Genomic DNA, 22500 nt, shown 5'->3' with positions numbered 1-22500 from the left:
TTAATAAAGATGGAAGTGTTTCATGATAAGAAGAAAACGTGTTAGTGTTGTCCATAATCTCTCTCTCTCTCTCTCTCTCTCTCTCTCTCTCCCCCAGGCAACCTCTTCTGGCAACGCCATTTATGTGATTGATTTCGGCGACGGATCCTACCACGTCAGAGATAATGAGAACGGTGAGTGTGTGTGTGTGTGTGTGTGTGTGTGTGTGTGTGTGTGTGTGTGTGTGTGTGTGTGTGTGTGTGTGTGTAGTATTTTGTTCACTTGTCCAGCTCTTTCTACCAGTCACTTCTCATACAGCCTTCCTCTCCTAATCTTTTCCTTTCCATCCCTTCATTCTCCTTCTTCACAACTATGTCTCTACAATACATCCTTCTCTTAAGTCAACCTCGACCAGTCCTCATCAGAAATACCCAAGTGATACCCCTGACCTTGAAATGTATAACTTAACTCCATCCCCGTGAAGGTCCAGTCGATGTCACTAAGGAACACATCTATAGCCACCCCGGAACCTACACCGTGACAGCATCCATGTCAGTGGATAATATAATCCTACTGAGGACAGCGACAGTGGAGGTCCTTCCTGGTGGTGGTGGCAAGCAGCTTGTGGTCAGTCGAGGTGAGAAAGTTTCCGGGAGGAGAGAAGAGTGATGGCAAGTAGAGGTTTTAGCAGGTAGTGGTGGTGGTGGTGGTGGTGGTGGATGTTACAGTACGGTGATGTTAGGATTATGAAAGTTTTGGTGGTATTACAATGATAGCAATAATTACAATAGTAGTAGCTGTTGTAGTAGTAGTAGTAGTAGTAGTAGTAGTAGCAGCAGCAGTAGTAGTATTAGTAGTAGTAGTAGTAATGATAGGTAGTAATGATGGTGGTGTTGGTGGTGGCAGTGGTGGTGGTGAAAGTAACTGAGGTAGAAGCAGCATCAATAACACCATCAGTAATAGTAAGAACAACAGCAGTAGTAACAATAAGAGGAGATGCAGTAAGAATAGGAGTAGGAGTGGTGGTGGTGAAGATATTCATAATAATTTAAGTCCACCCTTTAACGCAATTATCTTCCTCCTTCTCCTCCCCCTCCTTCAGGCAACCCTAACTCAGAACCGGTTAACGTGTATGTCACGGCGTACTTCGTGGACACCTTCGTTGGTGAGCCTGTCTTCTTCGCCATCGAGGTAAGGATCAGGTGGAGGTACTATGGGACTGTGTTTTGGGGAAATGATTAAGGAAAAAGTGGGGAGGAGTGTCGTGGGAAGAGGGAATGCGTGTAAAGCAAGGAGGGGAGTGTTTATGGTGAATAAAAGGGTGCTCAGAAAAGTGAAGGAAGGGAAGGTGGGGAGAAAGGTAGGAATGGCAGAGAAATTAAGGAAAGGTAAGAGTGCAAAGTAGGTGACAATATTGGGAAGGTTGGGGAAGAAGTGGGGAAGTGGGGTGGACAAGTGAAATTATAAACGAATGGTTATAAAGGGATAAAAAAAATAGTTTCTTTTTATACTGGAACTCAATTTTTTCTTCACCTTTCCTTTCCCCAGCACTTCATTTGTTTTTCTTCGTTTTGTTTTTACTTTCCTCTCTGTTCCTCGTCTTTCACTGCTTTCTTCCAAGGCTTCAACACTTCTTCTCTTCCTAATCTTCATCTCTTCCCCATGTTTTTTTTTTTCCTTTATTCATCACAAAGCAACACCTCATCTGCTCTCCTTCATTCTTTACTTCCCTTCCTATTGTTCCTCTTTTCCACTCTCCAATTTCTTCCTCCATCACTTCATTATTCACACATTCTTTTCCTACTTACTCTTCCTCTCATTTCTGTGCTTGCTTCCACATAACTCCTTTACCTTTGTAGGTGTATTGCTGGTATAATTTTCTTTACCACTCTTTTAATACCCCGTTGCTCTTTGTGTCATCCCAGCCGTGCTTTTCTGAGGCCACAAAGATAATTAGTCGGGTACTCATGGATATTTTTCCCATTGGTGATGTAGAATCCTGGTTTAAACTATCACTGGAATCATGAAAACATCCTTGGAAACTTTAATAACCTATTACATTTAACCTATTACAAGTTGAAATAAGACAGCTAAGTGTTTAAGAATTCGGTCCATTGTCTGGCGTGCACCTAACTCATCTTCGCCTGTTTCAGCTTGTGTTACGTAAAGAGGACGAGACACCGCTTATGATTAACTATGGTGATGATACTGACTATTATGCAGTGCTGGCAGAAGGTGTGTGTGTGTGTATGTGTGTGTGTGTGTGTGTGTGTGATGATAATGATAATAACAATAATAATGATAATAATAATAATAATAATAATAATAACAATAATAACAATAATAATAATAATAATAATAATAATAATAATAATAATAATAATAATAACAGCTATAAGAGTGTTCTGTATGTCTGTGTATCTGTCTCTCCATCTGTCTAACTCACGTTCAGGCGGCAATGAGACCTGATTCAGGGACACCTTCCACACTACTCTTCATTATGGTCGATAACACCCTGAGGAAAATTAACAATAAAAAATAAATTCGACACAATACAAAGTTAACACCAAAACACTCATTCAAGAGACGACACAGGGTTGGTGTTCAGGTTGTGTCTACTTGTCCCAACCTAATAAGAATCCCGTGACCACTGCTAACTGGGCACAGGTTTGTATGACACCTGACATTTTATACAAGTGCTACGCAAAAGGTGCCCAGTGATGATAATACATAGCTAACTGATGAGCAGGCAGCGTGAGAATTAAGCACATTTATGAATGATACGATGATTCAGAGAGAGAGAGAGAGAGAGAGAGAGAGAGAGAGAGAGAGAGAGAGAGAGAGAGAGAGAGCATTTGTATCTGTGTCTACTAAGCACTTGAACCCTCGTCCACTTCTACAGGAGTGACGTGCCTAGTCGTGCACCACGTATACGACTCTCCCGGAGTGTACGTGGTGGTGGTGACGATTCAAGCCCATGTCAACAGGAAGGACGCTCTCTACACGCGGCAGATCAGAGTGTGGGTGACCGAGGCGGATGGCGAATGTGAGGATGACGACAATAACGGGGCCCACGACAATGAAGGTGAGGATATGGTGTTATTGAGTGGTGTTTGGTGGTGGTGGTGGTGGTGATTGTGACACTATTATCAGCTAAAATACTAGTAATAAAAACTTTGATGCAGAATGGACAGTAGTAGTAGTAGTAGTAGTAGTAGTAGTAGTGTTTTTGGAATGGGAAGAAAAGGAGGACGCACAAAAGCAGAAAGAAAAAAAGGAAGAGGAGGGGGAAGTTAAGCAGGAGGAGGAGGAGGAGGAGGAGGGAAAGGAACGCTATGATAAAGAGAGAGAGAGAGAGAGAGAGAGAGAGAGAGAGAGAGAGAGAGAGAGAGAGAGAGAGAGAGAGAGAGAGAGAGAGAGAGAGAGAGAGAGAGAGAGAGAGATAAAGACACCGATGATGATATTGAGGAGAAGGAAGCAACATCAACATCAACACCAACAACAGCAACAACAAGCACCACTAACTGCCCCCCTTCTCTCTTCCCCATCAGTGCTCGAGACGCTTGCTGATCACCTCAGCTTCTACATCGCCATATTGGTACTGATTCTAGTGCTGGTACTGGGAATGCTGATGCTGGCGGTGCTCACAGGCCTCACCAACACCGCCCTGACAGCAGCAGTTAACGACGGGACGAATTAAGACGTAAAGACTGTCATGGTGGTGTTGTGGTGTTGTGGTGATGATGTCGTATAGTGTGGTGGTGTGTATGATTTCCTTTTAGTTAATTTTCATGTTTCCTTAGGCTGATCATTGTCCAGTCTTCTAAACAAGGTGTATAGACAAGCTGGATGTGTTGTAGGTCTGCTGTGGTAAGGACTCAAGCCAGAGGTCAGTCAGTTATGGCCAATACACCACAGAGGCATTGTACAAAACATATGCGAAGAAGGGAAATAGAAAGAAAATTGTGAAGATAAATGGGGGAAAGAAAGAAAAGAAGCTAAGAAGAGTAAGAAAATGAAAGAAAGAAAAAGTGACTGAAATAAAGACAGGGAATGAGTAGATAATCATGAAAAGGAATCGAGAAAAATAAGACTGAGAAAACTGAAAAAAAGAATTGTAGTAAACTAAACTCTCTCTCCTAAAAAAAATAAAAGAAAAGAAGAGTCTAGTTTTGCTCTCACCCCAACACACACACACACACACACACACACACACACACACACACACACACACACACACACACACACACACACAAACACTCCCACCCCAACACACACACACACACACACACATCATAACAAAGACACATTTCAGGGATCAGTCGTAATAGATCCATTATTTATTTATTGTTGTCACTCTGCACCATTATTTATCCCTTGACTTCCTCCATATTTACAATGCTGCAACCGCTGTCTTTCTCTCTTCGTCTCTCATGAATAAGCATTTACGTAGTCACCGTGTGTGTGTTTCATTTATGACATTCAATTTTGTCTGTCTGTCTCTCTCTCTCTCTCTCTCTCTCTCTCTCTCTCTCTCTCTCTCTCTCTCTCTCTCTCTCTCTCTCTCTCTCTCTCTCTCTCTCTCTCTCTCTCTCCACTCCTATATCCTTTAATAAAAATGGAACGAGGAAAGTTGTAAAGAAACAGGACGACAATAAATGCATGAAAAACTCACCTCAAGACCTTGTTATTTTCCCATTACTTAAACATGAAGATATAGAAATGAGTGTAAAAACAGGTAGATAGACAGCAATGTGCGGAAACGCAAGGAGACACATAGACGGACAAATAGAAAGTGCACGTGTGAATGGACAGACTAGTGCATGACTGGTTGGTGAGGCAGCAGATTCTGAGTTCCTGTCCGCGATTCAGTGTCACACATCGCTGGATATCACATTATATATACCTAGTGAAATGCTACAAGATATAGGAGCTTCTAGAGTATATCGACATCTATATCTATCAAGAGTCTACAAGTGGACAAATATGAGTACTGTGTGGCTGCAAGGCACGACTGAAGACACCATGATCGTCTCGGTGATAATTCTGGTAACACGATACCATGTGCTGTTTCACTCATTGATACGTCAACGAACAGAATGACCCATAAAAAAATAAATAAATGAAAAAAATAAATAAAAGCCTCTGAAAGAATGGGGACAGGGAACCACAACCTGGCTGCCTTGCGTGCAGTGCCGGACCCTGACCAGTGCCTGGGAGCGGGTTGAGGAGTGCAGTGTAAGGATGCTCTTGTCTCTTGCTCCACTTCTTGCCACCCCTTCACATCAGCAGCAATTAATCTCCTCACGATGGCAATCACCTCATCAGTGTCGTGGTAGTCTGCCATCACGCCAGCCGTCTGCAATATGTTATTTCATTTTAATTAAATTAGATTCTATGTATGAATGCATCTACATAAAAATCATAACTAGTTATTGAAGTCGAATGCAGTACATACCGCAGCACGTGTCGCCTGCTTGGATGAAGGAATGTGGCTGGCCTCTCAGTGTGGGGTGCACCTTCTCGGATGTTCATGTGCTCGCTTCCACTGCCATTAGGAGCCTCCGAAGACGCCGTGTGTTCTTGCTTGCTTGAGGGTTTGTTTGACTTGTAATTTGCACGTGTGAACGTTTCCACTGCACGACATGTATATATTGAACGCAGTGCTACCGAACGCGCGCAAAGAAGCGCTCGTGTGAAAGGGCTTTAGGTTCAGTCCCAAGTTGCTTTCACAGGAGTGTTTTCATGCTATATGAAAAACCACTCTTCTTCCAATTAAAGGAGCAAACCGCCCGCCGCTGATTTCTTATACATTCCTACTAATGTAAGTCTGCGTTGTCTGAGAGAAGAGGGACCTCAAGGGAAAGAGTAAGTTGAAGGTTAGTAAGGAAAAAAAGAAGAGAGAAGTGGACATGCATACGATAAAAAAAAAAAAAATAGAAGTTGAGAAAAATAATTTAGACAAGGTGAGATGATGTGAAAACTATGTTCTTCCTGATGAATCATGAGAGAGAGAGAGAGAGAGAGAGAGAGAGAGAGAGAGAGAGAGAGAGAGAGAGAGAGAGAGAGAGAGATGGGGGGGAGGTGATAGCATCAGTACACAAGACATTGTCCTAATTTTTCCCCCTTCATCTCATGACCTACATAATTTCACATCTCATTATCCCCCTCTATTACCCCCTCTATTACCCCCCTCTATTACCCCCTCATTCCTCCTCCTTCTAACCACGCCTTCACTTCCCCCTACCTCCATCCCCCTCGCTTCTCTCCCTGTTCTCCCTCTGTCCCTCCATCAGTGAGTCACGAAATGCCAGTATCAATAGAGCCACTGCAAGAAGAGTAACGTTTGTGAAGGTGTGTGTGGTGGTGGTGGTGACTATTGGTGAAATATTCCCCTTATCTTTTGACAGCTCCCATCAAATCTTATTAAGGAATGCTAAAGCTCAAGGCATTAACGGTATATTTTTCTCACTGGAATACTAAAGAATGGTTTAGTTAACGGGAGCAAAGGCTACAGAGCAACAGAAACTAATCAAATTACTTATTTTTTTCCTGTGGCCAAAAAATAAAAATAAATAAATAAATAAATAATTCAATCAATCAATCAGTCAATTTAAACAATCAATTCAGTCTTTCAATTTCTCCTCCCACAGATGAAGAGACGATTTCTGCTGCTGATGTTATGTAAGTAGCTACAAAACACACACACACACACACACACACACACACACACACCGAAGCTTTAGTAATCTTAAGTGGTGAATTACGCAACTTTATATTAACAAGACTTTACCAATTTAAGGACCTAAAGACGATGGATCCGTTTGCTACTTAAAAGTGTAATGTACATGTTTACTGCGTGGCATTAGCTAACACCACAGCGCCTGACCCACTGCCAGGCACACTGCGCGCTTTACTGATCAGCATCATGGCACAGGGAAGCTTGACAACGCGTAATGCATTTTGGCAGAGCTGATCATTACTGTTACTGTCATTGTTCTCTGTTTGACACACTTAGTATCTGTCTCTTGCCGTTGTCTCTATCTATGACCTTAACTCAGAGTGAAGACCTGAGATGCAGATGAAAAATAAGTAAAGCTGGTTTTAAGAATTGATATGAAAGATGGAATGTGGCAACTCTAACGCGAGGGAGGGAAGTAGAGAAAGGGAGGGATAGAGAAAAGGAGGAGGAGAGGAAGAAGAGATGAGGGAAAGAGCAAGACAAGGAGATGGGGTGGGGGGTTAGTTGTCAGTCAAACAATGGAGAGAGAAAGTAAAGGGGAAAAAGGGAGGGAAGTATGAAAGAAGAAGAACGATGGGAGGAGAGGAGGAGAGCTGCCAGTGATGCCAGGCTAGTGGGCACGTGACATTACAAACACAAACACATACGCACTATTCCCACCCACAATTATCTCTTCATGTCAATGCGAGGATAATAAAGCTATGTTTAGTTGCATCGTTCTGCTCGCCTGCTACATCCATCAAATGAGAAAAACGTGGCGTGGTAGTTAAGACCGCGTTGTACAATTCCATCTGCTAGACAAAAATAAACCATGGACACTACTCTTACTCCTCATTCTCCTCCTCACATTCCTTCTCACCCCCCTTCCCCTCCCCTACAGCATGGTGGGCGGGGGCGCTGGGCCAGGAGCAGCACGCGAGTCCCTCTCTGCCCTCAGAAGCCTTCCCGAAGCCTCAGCCACATAAATCAATCCCACTGAAGCTTCGACCACTTTCTGAAGTCAATCCGATGTTTACATTAAGTTACACATCGCCTGTTCCTCTCTCTGAAGCCTTCATAAGCTCTTTAGATGCGTCTTTGAAGCCCCCTAATCCACCTGATGTTGGAACTAGTGTATTTGAAGCTCTCACGAAGGCTCCAGTTCCCCACGAAACTCAAATAAATACTGCATTACCTTCTAAAGTTCCAATAAAACCTTATAGATCTTTCGAAGCTCGCATGAAGCCTAAACATGAAGCTACAAGTAAAATAGTACAAAAAGAGGCGTCGCTCATGAAGCCTGCAACGCTGTCTGAATCGCAACTGAAGCCTCAAGCAAAAGCTGAAGCCCAAGAGAAGCCGCCATCATCTCTAGTCGTATCTGTGAAACCCATGACAGAAGTGAGTCCTTTAATGAAAACCTTGGAACCTCGGGAAGCCTTTGGGGAAGGAGACAGGACTAAAAATACCAAAGCCCATCAGCCAAAGTTATCTGAAGCCTTAGTGAAGCCCGACACTTACTCCAAGCCAGATGTCAAGCCTGTCACACTCAGCCAAGCTTCACCAAAATTCCGTGAAGCTCTATTTGAAGCCTCGAGATCCCATCTGACCAATGAAGCCTCTAAACGTTCTCATACCAAGACACAAGCAGATATTCAAATAAATGAAGCCCTCAAGGGACTGTTGGCGTCATATGAAGCCCTCACGAAGTCAATTCTCCTTAAAAGCTTCAAGACGTTACCTATACTATCGGATGCCATCTTACCGTCACCTGCTTCACTTGAGGCTTCTAAAAGTACATCCCCTGAAGCTTCAGATGTAGAGATGAAGCCTTCGTTAATGGGTAACGCCATTGAGAAACCTTTCATTCATTCTAAAACCAGATTGAAGCTTGATGAGTCCCGTGAAGCCTTTCGAAAGTCATACACAAACTCTGAAGCTTTAGGGAAGACTGAAATTTCTCCTCAATCCTCTGCGAAGCCTCTACATGTCTCCGAAGGACCAACGAAGCCCACAGTAAGCAGTGAAGCTGCTATGAAGTCCTTAAATTATTCTGAAGCCCAAGTGGAGCCAATAGAAGGGAGTGAAGCCCCAACAACACCAAATTATACAGGTGAAGCTCCAATAAAGCTAACAGAAAATACTGATGAAGACCCAACAACACCAGACTATATACAAGAAGCCCTAATGAAGCCAACAGAGAAGGTTGAAGTCCTAACAATGCTAAATGTTACTAATAAAAGCTCATTGAAGCCAACAGAGAACACTGACGCTCAAATACTATCAAATGATACACGTGAAGCCTCAGTGAAGCCAATAGACAAGACTGAAGCGCAAACAACGCACAATTCTAACATTGAAGCTCCATTGAAGCCAATAATGGTGACTGAAGGTTCAATTACACTAGAAGCATCAATGAAACCAAATGATAAGTCGAAAACTCCAATAACGTTAGATTCTATACATATACGTGAAGCCCTAATGAAGCCAAGAGAGAAGACGGAAGTCCCAGTAACGCTTAATGTTACTAGTGAAGCCGCAGTGAAGTCAATAAAGAACACTGAAGCTCCAACAATGTCAAATGATACACAGGAAGCCTCAACGAAGCCAATAGAGAGGATTTATATACAAACAACACCGTATTATAAAGAGGGTACTGAACCCCCAACAACGCATGATTCTTTAAGTGAAGCCCCAAGGAAACAAACAGTGGTGGCTGAAGCCCTAACAACACTAGCAGGTAAGCATGAAACTCCAGTGAAGCCATCTGATATGACCGAAACTCCAACGGCGATAGATTATACGCATGAAGCCACAATGAAGCCAATGAATATAACTGAAGCCCAAACCACACTATATTACACACATGATACCACGGTGAAGCCAGTACAGTTGACTGAAGAACCAGCGACGCTAGACAGTACACGTGAACCCCCAGTGAAGCCAAGAAAAATTACTGAAGCTCCCAAAACACTACATAATATCTTTGAAACCGCAATGAAGCTACCAGAAATGACTGAAGCCCCAGCAATACCGGATAATACACGGGAAGCCCCAATAAAGCACACAGAGATGACTGAAATCCCAACAGTGTTACATTATACACGTGAAGCCTCACTGAAGCCAAGATATATTACTGAACCCCCAACAATATTAGATAGCAGTACATTTAAAGCTTCAATGAAACCAACAGAACCGACTGAAGCCGCAACAACGCTGTTTAACATACGTGAAGCCCAAATGAAGCCAGAAGAGATAACTGAAGCCTCAACAAAGAAAGGTGATACTAGTGATGTTCCAATGAAGCCAGTAGAGATGCCTGAAGCCTCAACAATGCCAAATGATACCAGTGAAGCCCTAGTGAAGCCACAAGAGATAAAAGAAGCTTCAACAAAGTTAGAGAACACTAGTGAAGCCCCAATAAAGGCAGAAGAGATGACTGAATCTTCATCAACGCTATATCATAAATATGAAGCTCCATTGAAGCCAGAAGAGATAACTGAAGCCTTAGGAAAATCACATGATACGACTGAACCCCAAATGAAGCTAAAAGAGATGACTAAAGCACCAACGACGTTAGAGGGTAATAATGAAGCCCTGTTAAAGTCAACGGAAATTACTGAAGCTCCAGCGACATTAGAATATAGAAGTGAAGCCCCACTGAAACCAACAGAGATTACCGAAACCCAAACTATAGAATATAAAAGTGAAGCCTCAATGAAACCAACAGAGATCACTGAAGCTCCAACGACGCCTGATGATACCGATGAAGCCCTAGTAAAGTTAGTAAAAAAGATTGAAGCTAAAGTACAGACAAATGACACTCATGAAGCCCCAATGACGTCAATAGAAAATATTGAAGCCTCAAGAGCGCAAGAATCTTTAAGTGAAGCCCCAGTGAAGCCAACAATGGTGACTGAGCCCATAACGATATCTCTGGAAGCCTTGGTAGAGCCTGCAGAACCTAATCACTCTTTTCTGAAGCCTCCCGTAAATTTCAAGGAGGATATGAAGCCCGTAAAGGCACAAGATAGCATTACGAATCCTTCTATAAAATCTGGGGCTCTTTCGAAGACACTGAAGCTTCATAAAGACTATCCTCCAACACACAATGAAGCTATGACGAAGCCTGTCGGTAGCAAATTAGATGAAGCCACAGTCACATCTTCAAAATCCCATGAAGCCCTCACACTGCCTCCAACGACTCTGGACTCCCTTCTGCAGACATCTAAACTTTCTGAAGCTTTACTTAGGGCTCGAACGCTAAGGCAAGCTTCATCAGCACCTCAAACAACAACTTTCAACAACACAAAAATGCTTTCCTCATCAACTGAAGCCCCACTGAATTATTACACACCACATGATCCATCTCTTAAGCCTTTACCACCACCTGGAGCCATCTTGAAGCCTGCAGTGACGCCTGGACCTATTCTGAAGCTTGCAACCCATCCATACATGCAAGCGGTGTTTCAAAGGCTTCACTCACACGCCACATCCACACAGCAGCCCTTACCGCCCTTTAGAAGCTATATGAAGCCTTCCTCTCCCACTGAAGCCTTCGCGACACCACCCACACCTCTCAACATTATGAAGCCCTATGGAAATCCAATGAACGCTAATATTTACCCTGAAGCTTCGAAACAATTCGCAGACTCACAACGATACTATGGTAATTTTGGAGGACGTGTAGGTAATGAAGCTTACGTTAACAACCAGTGGGCTTCTCATGGATGGATGAAGCCTATGATAACTACCCAATCACCTCATTATCAACCACCACCACCACCGCCACTACCACCTCCACCGTCACACAGACAAGCTTATCATGACTACGTACCCTACAATGAAGCCTTTCTGAAGCCCACCATACCACCTGGGGCCTTTGCAAACCCTTACTGGATCTATAAAGGCTTCACTCCATTTCCTTCATTATCTCAAGGTTTCGTGAAGCCCCTAACACCAATGGAAGCGGTAATACCAACTCCGAGAACTGAAGCTGAAGCCTTAAACCCAACCACATCACAAGCTCCCATGACCACACGTCCACGCAAAGAAGCTCGGAATGAAGCCTCTCATTCAAATAAAGCTTCAAATGGACCGTCATCCCACCAGAAGCATCCCGAAGCCTTCATCTGGGAGAGAGAGGCTTCAAACCACCCGGACGTGAAGCAGACGAATGGGAAGCCTTGGTATAAAGGTGAGTGAAGCTTTGGATGTACATATGTACGTATGTTTATATCTACTTCTCTCTCTCTCTCTCTCTCTCTCTCTCTCTCTCTCTCTCTCTTCATTAACCTGTCAGTCCATCTAATTCTCTTATCTATCTATCTATCTATCTATCTATCTATCTATCTATCTATCTATCTATCTACCAGTCCATCCATCCATACATCTATCCATCTATCTGTCCACTTAGCAGTCTACTAACCCACCCATCCATCTCTGTAACTCTTCCAGAAAGCGTTCACATCCCTGTGCCAGTCATCATTGTCATCGTGGTGGTGGTCATCTTCATCCTCCTGTTGGCGATAGCGTCTTGACTTCCCAACCACACGACCCACAGCGCCCCTCGCCACGCCGTCCCCCGCACACCATATGACTCTTAAGACTTCACCTGCTAATGACACAACACCTGGTATATGAGTGACTCCATTTGAGCTTCACTAAACCAAGAAATAAAACTGGTAGCATTAAAAGATTCGTGTCACCTCAATACTTATCTTGTTCTTAGTACCGTCTCTCAAGATTTCACGTCATCTTGCTGCTGATCATCTTGTTAAGCTCAAGAAAAACCATGGCAGTTAAGGGGTTAGTGTTGCTTCTAAGGCTTTAAACATATGTGAAGGCAGGTTAAATTAGGAATGGTGTGTTTTGGTTCTGTTGATTGTATGATGTAGTTGTTAATGGAAGGATGTAGTAGTAGGAGTAGTAGTAGTAGTAGTAGTTACAATAAGAGGAGTAGTGTTAGATTTATACGTAGGCTTGGAATTGTGTACTTTGTGCCATCAACTTTAAGGACATCTGTTCATGCTAATCTTTTCCCCCTATGAATAATAATAGAGGTAAACAAACTGCATATTTCTTTCCTTGCATCAAATATAATTACAAAGACTAAAAACAGTTGTACTTTGAACCTTTGTCTTCCTTCAAACTGTTGTGTTCAGTGTTTACTGTATATTGATGTATCTTTATTAAATGACTACATAGTTCCTGCTTTTTTATTCATCATTTTTCGAGAAGAAGAAGGAACAGGAGGAGGAGGAGGAGGAGGAGGAGGAAGAGAAGGAGGAAAAGGTGAAGAAATAACATGAAACTTTGCTGCTGTGCGCGTCCGTTCGTGTGTGTGTGTGTGTGTGTGTGTGTGTTAGAGGAAAGAAGGAACTAAAATGTACCCAAGCCAACTCACGCACACGAATACGTACACAAGCTAGTATCATGTGCGTGGGTGCGAAGGAAGGTGTGTGTGCGTGTGTGTGTGTGTGTGTGTGTGTGTGTGTGTGTGTGTGTGTGCTCGGTGATTCAAAATTTGGTTATTGTGAAGACATCAAAAATCAACTCTCTCTCTCTCTCTCTCTCTCTCTCTCTCTCTCTCTCTCTCTCTCTCTAGAATGACCAGCGGACGCGGCACGGCGATGATAGCGGCGGTGGTGATGGTGGTGGTGATGACAGGACTAGCAACCATCTTTCATCACCAGTACTTTGCAAGCCCAGAGGAGTGTCGAGAACCTACGGGTGAGTGGATGACTGGGTGACTGGATGACTGACTGGACTGACTGACTGAATAATTGACTCGGTGATTGTCTGAGTGACTGACTATATCATAACTTACTAGCTGATTGATCGACTGAGAAAATGACTGGATGGGTGAGTGAATGAATAAGTGACTGACTGGTTGACTGAATCGGTGCCTGACTGAATGATTGAATAAAGACTGTATGACTGATTAACTTAAACTTTTACTATAATAATGGAAAAAAAAGAATAGGTTAATAAATAAATAAATAAATAACTTGTATAAAAAGTTACTGATCCATTCCCACATCCCCACTTACAACTCGATCCCACATAAACAACACCACAAGTCCAGTCCCTCATACATAAGAGCCGATTGCTTATAAAGAAGATCGAATCTCCTATAGCCTTCCTTCTCCCCGCGCAGAGGAGGAGTGTCTGGAGGAGTCCTTGCGCGGCTCCCCCATCTGGAATGACCCACAACTCCTGCAGGTCGTAAGGGAGGAGTTCCTGACGCCCCCCTCAGCCCCTGCGCCGTCCTACCAGGAGAATGCCCCGCCACTCACGCCCACGGAGGCTAAGCTTGTGCAGGTGGTGAGGGATAAGGTGAGTAGTGGTGATGGTGGTGGTGGTTGTGATGTTTCTACTGTGCAACCATCACCACCACTTACTATTATTGATATTTTTCATTGTTCTTTCATTACTACTACTACTACTACTACTACCACTACTACTACTACTACTACTACTACTACTACTACTACTACTACTACTACTACTGCTACTACTACTTCCTCAGGTGGGCGCCGTGGGCTTCCTGGTGGCAATGCAGGGCGTGTCCCGCGGGCTAGTGGCTGCGCTGGGAAGGAGGGCGGGGTTGTGGGTGGCGCCACGCCCAGAGGAAGACCGCGCCCACTACAACAACCACGCCCCCGCGCACTTCTGGCACACACACGCCTGCCTGTCACCCTCCATCCCGTACATGGTGTGTGTGTGTGTGTGTGTGTGTGTGTGGTTGACATTTACGTGTATAAGTATAAACTAGGCTATGCTGATTTATTTATTCATTCATTCAGTCATTCATTCTCTCTCTCTCTCTCTCTCTCTCTCTCTCTCTCTCTCTCTCTCTCTCTCTCTCTCCCCACAGAATGCGAAACAAGAGCAATGTTTCAACCTTCCCTCCCTCCTCGCCGCCCTGGGCCAGACTGGAGTTGTCGACCTCTTCCTGGCCAGCGCCCTTCCACCTAACCACCTCCTGCACGCCCTCGCCTCCCACCCTCCCGGTAGAGTCAGGGTAAGGTCTCTCTCTCTCTCTCTCTCTCTCTCTCTCTCTCTCTCTCTCTCTCTCTCTCTCTCTCTCTCTCTCTCTCTCTCTTAGTCGTTCCTGATATGTTCCCTTTTTCTCTGGTATTCTGTTTTCTTTAATATTTTAAGGTGGACTAAACGATAATGAAAATAATTTTGCGGGAACAGGAGAAAGCGAGAGAGAGAGAGAGAGAGAGAGAGAGAGAGAGAGAGAGAGAGAGAGAGAGAGAGAGAGAGAGAGAGAGAGAGAGAGAGAGAGAGAGAGAGAAGCATACTTATTCTTGTAACACTAATGAATTTCCATCTTTCTTCCTCTATTTTCCTCTCTTTTTCCTCCTCCTCCTCCTCTTCCTTCATCACTCCCCGTCACCTCACCTCTTCCCCCCAGGCGTTGGTGACGGAGGCCGGGGAGCAGCTGGTAGGCATGCTGAAGGAATACAGTATCGGAATGCGCTACTCAACATATGACATCGGAAACACCACCTTATTTATCTTTAATACTTAATAAATTTTCCCTTTCTCTCTTACATCTTGCTGGTGACGTTTTTTTTTTTTTAACTGCTACAGCCTATTCAATTACTCTGTCACCTGGAAAACACACAATCAACAAACCATCCTCTGTTCTTTTTTCGTGTGTCTAGGCAATTATTTTTTTTACATTTGTGTCATTAATGAGTGTTTTGGTGTATTTTGGTGTGTTTTGGAATGCTTCTTTTTTTTCTTAGGTTTCTTTTGTGTTTGGTCTGTGTTTTGTGTGTTTGGGATGTGTTTTGCGTTCGTTCGGGTTGGCTCATCATTGGTCTGGGTGGGGAATTAAATCCGTGCTCTCAGATATTCCAGTGTCTCATCTTGGCGACGTTCTAACAGGCTCTAGTGGAAGTTACTGTGAGTTTTTATGAGTGTTTTTGTGATTGTTCTGATAGTGTAATGACTAATGAATATTCTGATTAACTGTGGTAACACTAAATGAAGACGGAACAAGAAAAGAAGAAAGACAAAGTAAAGAGAAGAAAACAAGAAAAGAAGGACAAAATGAATAGAAAGAAGAAAAGAAAAGAAAAGGAGAAAACGAAACACGTATGAAGAATAAATGAATAAGAAAAAGAAAAATGAAATAAGAAGAAAACAAATAAAGAGAGAACGTTAGTTTTCTTGGTTCCAGTGAGTGTAATAAGTATTCTGAATGATTAATGGCGGAAAACACTAGTGAGATTGACTTGTTCTCCGTGGCCTTTTGAAAATATGCTGTGATGATGAGAGAAGGAAGAAATTTAAAGAATGTAGGCTTTAGTCAGGAATATTGTAATGTAGTAATGTTCCGGGTGTTTCTAAGTATCTGTACAACAACAACAACAACAACAACAACAACAACAACAACAACAACAACAGAAATACAAATACATACAATTCACGCAACTTACAAGATTTCATACAAGTAACAAATAAAAAAAAAGAAAGGAAAAGAGAGAGAGAGAGAGAGAGAGAGAGAGAGAGAGAGAGAGAGAGAGAGAGAGAGAGAGAGGGGCGTCCATCCTAAGTCACTCCGCAACATATACGCAATACACAAACAGGTATTAGAGCCAGTAGCAAGTAACCTCCTCCTCTGCATTGCCTCACACGCTCCTCGGCTTTACCCAGCTGTGGTCAGGACGAGACGGTGAGGCAACGATGTAAGCCTCTTCTTCTTCCTCTTCCTCTTTTTCTTCTTCTTCCTCCTCCTCCTCCTCCTCTCATTCTTTTCCTTCTTCTTTTCTTCTTTGTTCGTGTTTATATCATTCTTACTATTACGAGTGTATCTATGATTATGGTTTCTTCCTTTCCTCTTTTTTTTTCTTCCTCTTCTCCTTCTCCTCCTCCTCCTCCTCCTCCTCTTCTTCTTCCTCTTCGTTTTCCACAGTTACTAAAAAAGATTTCCAGGTATATAAAAAAAAAATTATTTTCGGAATTTTCACACACACACACACACACACACACACACACACACACACACACACACACACACACACACACACACACACACACACACACACACACACACACACACACACACACACACACACACACACACACAAGGACGAGAGCACATTCATTAAAAAATGTGATTTCCTGCATTGGTTTTGTATTTTCCCATTGCGTGTGTGTGTGTGTGTGTGTGTGTGTGTGTGTGTGTGTGTGTGTGTGTGTGTTTATACCCATCCATGTACCTCTTCTTTTCTTCCTCTTCACTCCACATTTTCTCTCTATAATATAAAAGATAGATAACAAATAAAAAAAAAAACACTTCTCATTTCCCTTTACTTGCTTATCACTCCCTCTCTTTCTCCCCCCTTCTTACCTCCCTCCCTTTCTCCCCCCTTCTTACCTCCCTCCCTTATTCACTATCAAAAAAAGGAGAAAAAAAAAAAAAAAAACTTGGCGCGCGTGGCGAGACTTAAGCGGGAAAGCCACAAGTGTAATTAACTTCTACAGGTGTTCGGTTTGAGGGAGGGAGGGAGAGCGAGGGGCGCAGAACGGGTGAGGAAGGGAACCCGGTGGCTCTATGGTCAGTATTCAGCTCTCGGTAAAAAAGGCAGCGAGTTAGTGAATTATATCCCAGTTCACGTTTCTTGGTGAGAAAAGTGGTTTTCCCTCGTGACGCTAATAGAGGCAGCATGGTGTTGGCTGCCTCGCTGGGGAGGAGTATTCACCCGCCTGCAAAATAGGTGAGGAGAAAAGGAACGGGGCGAGGAATGAGAATGGGTGAAAAGGGTGGTGTATCCAGTAAAAGTGGGAGCCAGAGGTGAAGGGAGGGAGGAAAACAGACAGACAGACAAACAGAAGGATTTGTAACGTACGCTAGCTACTGCTATTTGTACGCTACACAGTACGCATACACAGACACACACACATGACACACACACACACACACACACATACACACACACACACACGTGTGTGTGTGTGTGTGTCATGTGTGTGTAATCCCATGATGGGGAAACTGACATGGTGTGTGTGTGTGTGTGTGTGTGTGTGTGTGTGTGTGTGTGTGTGTCTATATATATGTTACGGTCATTTTGCGGAATTGGTCATTTTGCAAAATGCCCGGTCATTATGCAAAACGACCAAAATGTCTGTCATTATGCAAAATGCCCAAATAACCTAACCTAACCTAACAAAATGATCGACGCTACTAATAGTTATTTTGCAAAATGACAAAAACCCGTGGTCATTTTTCAAAATGACCATAATTATTATTAGTATCGTCCATCATTTTGTTAGGTTAGGTTAGGCTATTTGGGCATTTTGCATTATGACAGACATTATGCTCATTCTGCAAAATGACCGTAATATATATATATATATATATATATATATATATATATATATATATATATATATATATATATATATATATATATATATATATATATATATATATATATATATATATATATATATATATATATATATATATATATATATATATATATATATATATATATATATATATATATATATATATACCACGGTGTTATCAAGGACATGAACACATCAGACAATAAAAGAAGCTGGTGAATCACTGGGTGTGTAACAGGTGCGATAGTTCTCACTGGGAAGGCAGCGGGTGATGCTGGTGGTGGTCAAAGATGCAGTGTGAGTAGTCTAGGTGATAAGCGGTGTACCTCAAGGATCGATGTTGGGTCCTGCAGTATTCTTGTATCATGTCTATAGAGTAGAACCACAAGTTCCTGCATGCATGAGTATCTTGCTTCATTAACTGCTGTTGCTAAAGCCGAAAGGAATATCATGGGATGGTGTGTGAAGGTCAAAATAAGATGGAAGACACAGGATACTAAGGGCTCAGACTTCTGCTTTTTGGATTGCGCTGATCAGACGCAGTTCATCTTAGCGTCGAGTGAATAGGGAACTTTAAAAGACATCCATGAAAAGGGATGACAGATGGAAATGAGTAGACTTTTTTTATATAATGATTGCCACATGCAGGTCTGATGGCTCCCCTGCAACTTCCCTTGTTATCTTCTCTTCTTATGTTCTTGGGTCCTTAACTTAGTTACTGATGCCCTGACTGGAAAAAAAAGGGTCTAATAATGACTAAATGATACTGTACATACACCGGATTATGAAACTTTGAAATGAAAACCTCCCGGTACAAATAAAACTGAAGTTAATTGCAGGACAGGATAAGGTAAGTTAGCTTCTTGAGACACACAATACCAGAATATAAAGATTACTGGAGAGAAAACCCCTGTATTTTAAAAGAGTAACCCAAATGATCTAAGAATGCAAACGAAACTAGGTTAGTGGAGGTGGGAAGATTCTGCGTTATTATGAACCAATCAGCTGTTACAGTACCCGGCATCAGGTGGCATGTGCAGGAGAGGTAGCGATGCATAAGTGTGCGACGCAATCACTTGCTCCTTAATTTATCTAGAAAAGTTGACAACAGAAGTAATGGCTCATTAGCGTTATCTACAACTGAACTTTTAAACATGTGTGTGTGTGTGTGTGTGTGTGTGTGTGTGTGTGTGTGTGTGTGTGTGTGTGTGTTATGTGTGTGTGTATTTCAAGGCCTCTTACTGTTTTACTGTCTTACATATTCAAGTTTTGTATTAATTCTTTATACTGTTCTAATCTTATCTTCTCAGTGCCTCGTAAGCCTCTTCATTACATATGCTTCAGCTGTTCCCTTTTCGTTCTCTCCTCCTGGACCTCGTGTAGGTGTTGTCCCTCCTCCCCATGAACCCCCACCTCCTTACTTGGGCAAGTGGGTAAATAAGTACCATGTGTGATGAGCCACGGCGGCCATTCCCAGAGGAGGCACAATCCAGGTGACACAACACAGATATACTAACACAGGTGAGGAAGAACAAACCAAGTACTTAGCAACGCAGCACAACACAACACAACACAACGGAAGTGGAAATGATGTTTAGGATTTTTTATTCTTATCTGCATAGTAATTTCTCCCCTACCATTTCAGATTTCTCTTTCAAACGGTATACTTTTTTCTTTCATTGTGTACATAAGAGGTCTGGTCAAGGGTAGCAAAACTAGTAAAAAAGAAAAAAAAAAAACACGGGAAGTGCCAGTCCCTGAAACAAATCAGTTAAAAACAAGTCCAAATTACATCGTGAAGTGTCACGAAATGTGCATCGCAGCGTCTCACAAACCGTCACTACTGCCAAGGCTTTACGATTCTTTTATTTCTGAATCCCTTCTGAGGCAGTTCCTCCAGGCTGCGCCATGTCCTAAGACTCTCCATCTCGTTCTCCTTCCTCGCACTCACAGGCTGCCTCGTTCTCTATTTATCGGGGTCTCCTCTGTACCGGGTCTCCATTCTAAACCTCTATCCTCATAAAACTCTTCAGAAAGACTTGAATATGCACTAATAAGCTGACAATCGCTTTCCGCACGAGGTTAATATATCCCTTTTCCTCTTGGCGGCAGGCAGATGGGTAGATGCATCGTGCTGAGGGCGGTGGTGGTAGCTACGGCGCTGGCAGGGAGTCTGGCGCTGGCCCACCCTGCCGGAAAGGACCTCAAGGTCTTCGCCGACAGAATCCGCTTGGAGAGGGCGATGAGAGAGAATAGGTCCGTCCACTGGGGAATGAACATGACGACGGTGAGGGAGTGAGTGTGTGCATGAATCAAAGAAGGAAAATGAGGAAGCAAACAATGAAACTAGGAAGATAAGAATGCCATAGAAATAGCTAAATGCCATTGTGTGTGTGTGTGTGTGTGTGTGTGTGTCCCGTGCCTATCTCCTGTGCAATCATGGCTTGAATACCCTCATTCTTGGTTCCAGCGAGATTCCTTCCTCTCCAGACTGAGATCATCGAGGCCATGGGCTACCCAACAGAGATCCACCACGTCACCACGGCGGACGGCTACATCCTTGAGCTGCATCGCATCCCGCACGGCATCAACAGGACGACGGGTGGAGACAGACCCGTGGCGCTGCTGCAACACTGCCTCCTTTGCTCTTCTGCCGACTACATCATGAACACTCCCGACCAGGCTCTGGGTGAGGATGGGGCAGGGGTGAGGAGGGGGGATCAGAGGGTAGTGAAGATGGAGTGTATGAGTGCTGACAAATCTTTACCCTTTTAACAATCGATTTACTATCTCCTTCCATCTTTTTGGTCTTTGTTCACCCCCCCTCTCCGGTCCCGCTGACAGCCTATGTGCTGGCGGACGCAGGCTACGACGTGTGGATGCCAAACTTCCGAGGAAACACCTATTCGACCAATCACGTGGAGCTGGACCCTGCAGACATTAAGTTCTGGGCGTTCAGGTGAGGCCCTCGGCGGTGGTCATGTCTGGGAGGAACGGGTGATGTGGGTGAAATAAAGGACAGGTGATTGTAGGAGACATGATGGGCTGTAGGTGTGGAGATAGGAAAAATGAAGAGAAGGTTGGGGAGTGTATGGAGATGATCCTCCATTGGGCACTGCAAAGGGTCACTTGTCGGGAGTGTGGCCATGCAGACGAGAAGGCAAAAAAACGAATACAGTTTCAGTCTGCGATTACAGACCCAGAGAATGTAATAAGTATGCAGCAGGGAGGAGGCGACTGAGAGAGAGACACCCAGTAGCACCATATAGATCACTCATCCCACCGCTGCCACCATTTGTAAATGATAATTGTTTGGGAGGAATAGTGCAAAAGGAGGGATCAGGCAACATAGCAATGAAATGAGTTGCCAAAGAATCACTGACGCCACTCGGAGACGCATAACAAAGTGAGGCGAACCTAAGTAAGTCATCAGTCTTATGGATCCTCTCTCTACTTCACTCTTAATCTCTCGTCTTCATTGCTAGCTGGGATGACATGGCGGTGAATGACGTGCCCAACAGCATCGATTACATCCTGGCCACGACGGGGCATGAGGACCTCTACTATGTGGGTTGGAGCATGGGAACCACAGCCTTCTGGGTAATGATGAGCGAGTTACCAGAGTATAACAACAAGGTAAGGAAAATAGAAGACAGATGTAATAAGTTAGAGGATGGGAGTAAATGAAGGAATGAATGAAATATGAAGCCTATGAACAAGACTGGAATAAAAGACAGATGTAAGAAGGCAGATAATGGGAAATGATGGAGTGGAAGAAATATCGAGGCTGAAATCCTTAATCTTCCTGGAGAGACAGCGACGAGAACTTTAATTTTGTTGGCATGTTTCTGCAACAGGTGAGGGCAATGGCTGCCATGGCTCCAGTGGCCTACCTGAACTATGCCCATGGTCCTCTCGTGGAGCTGGCGCCATACTCAGGCGACATCGACGTGAGTACAGAGACACTGCTATCTCAAAGACTGAGAAACGTCATGGTGGAGCCTCCTCGAAAAATGGAGATACATAATGGAATCACTATTCTAGGATGTGCTGTTAAAAATGGTGTAACTACTTGTACTTTTTAATGAATTGGTATCAAACGTAAAAATTAATGAAAATGGGAAGTGGAAAGCCCATCTTACATTTACACACCTCATCTTTCCATACTCTGTTCTTCCACTTCTTCCTCTTCTTTGGGCTGCTCCCATCACGAGTCGCTAATGTTGACTGGCCATCTCCAATGCGCTTGGTCTCCTGCGCCTTTCTCAGTCACATCCATTACTGCTTCCATAGGCCTTTTCTTAGGTCTTGCTTTCTTTCTCCTGCCGGGTACATCCATCTCCAGCATCCTCCTCTCTATATAACTATACACTGTTCTATTGAAACATTTTATTTCACCTCAGTTTCTCTATGTCCTTCAAATACTC

General features: G+C 43.4%; 4 protein-coding genes and 1 long non-coding RNA gene across 7 annotated transcripts in view; 4 read left to right on the top strand and 1 right to left on the bottom strand.

The window, feature by feature from the left end:
* The window catches only part of LOC135104779 (uncharacterized), a 19127-nt gene extending 14474 nt beyond the window's left edge, over positions 1-4653 (top strand). Inside the window, exons 24-29 of the mRNA XM_064012364.1 lie at positions 98-173; positions 464-616; positions 1082-1170; positions 2133-2214; positions 2882-3064; positions 3531-4653. Of these exons, the coding sequence (XP_063868434.1) occupies positions 98-173; positions 464-616; positions 1082-1170; positions 2133-2214; positions 2882-3064; positions 3531-3679 (732 nt within the window). The 3' untranslated portion in view covers positions 3680-4653. The remainder of the gene's footprint in view (positions 1-97; positions 174-463; positions 617-1081; positions 1171-2132; positions 2215-2881; positions 3065-3530) is intronic.
* LOC135104793 (uncharacterized) overlaps positions 1-22500 on the bottom strand; it is a 63705-nt gene that overhangs the window by 20178 nt on the left and 21027 nt on the right. The gene's annotated exons all lie outside the window — the stretch shown is intronic.
* LOC135105260 (mucin-2-like) lies at positions 6633-12909 on the top strand. The gene is made up of 3 exons (XM_064013481.1): positions 6633-6663; positions 7602-11897; positions 12158-12909. The coding sequence occupies exons 1-3, from the start codon at positions 6633-6635 to the stop codon at positions 12238-12240; spliced, it is 4410 nt and encodes a 1469-aa protein (XP_063869551.1). The 3' UTR covers positions 12241-12909.
* Positions 13305-16113, top strand: LOC135104650 (uncharacterized). Its single transcript, XR_010270471.1, has 5 exons — positions 13305-13432; positions 13860-14038; positions 14232-14417; positions 14580-14726; positions 15126-16113. It is a non-coding gene; the product is annotated as an uncharacterized LOC135104650 (long non-coding RNA).
* Positions 17300-22500, top strand: part of LOC135104785 (lipase 3-like) — a 7251-nt gene continuing 2050 nt past the window's right edge. Inside the window, exons 1-6 of one of the 3 annotated variants that reach the window (XM_064012373.1) lie at positions 17300-17439; positions 20186-20360; positions 20564-20762; positions 20918-21032; positions 21559-21709; positions 21931-22023. In XM_064012373.1, coding sequence (XP_063868443.1) covers positions 20190-20360; positions 20564-20762; positions 20918-21032; positions 21559-21709; positions 21931-22023 — 729 coding nt within the window. In that variant the 5' untranslated portion in view covers positions 17300-17439; positions 20186-20189. Of the gene's footprint in view, positions 17440-19456; positions 19595-20185; positions 20361-20563; positions 20763-20917; positions 21033-21558; positions 21710-21930; positions 22024-22500 lie in introns of those variants that run through there. The other 2 variants (XM_064012372.1, XM_064012374.1) reach the window with 2 other exon arrangements.

This window comes from Scylla paramamosain, chromosome 11, assembly GCF_035594125.1.
Source record: "Scylla paramamosain isolate STU-SP2022 chromosome 11, ASM3559412v1, whole genome shotgun sequence".
Lineage (NCBI taxonomy): Eukaryota > Metazoa > Arthropoda > Malacostraca > Decapoda > Portunidae > Scylla > Scylla paramamosain.
The sequence above is the reverse complement of the archived record's forward strand: the minus strand, read 5'-3'. Positions and strand labels throughout refer to the sequence as shown.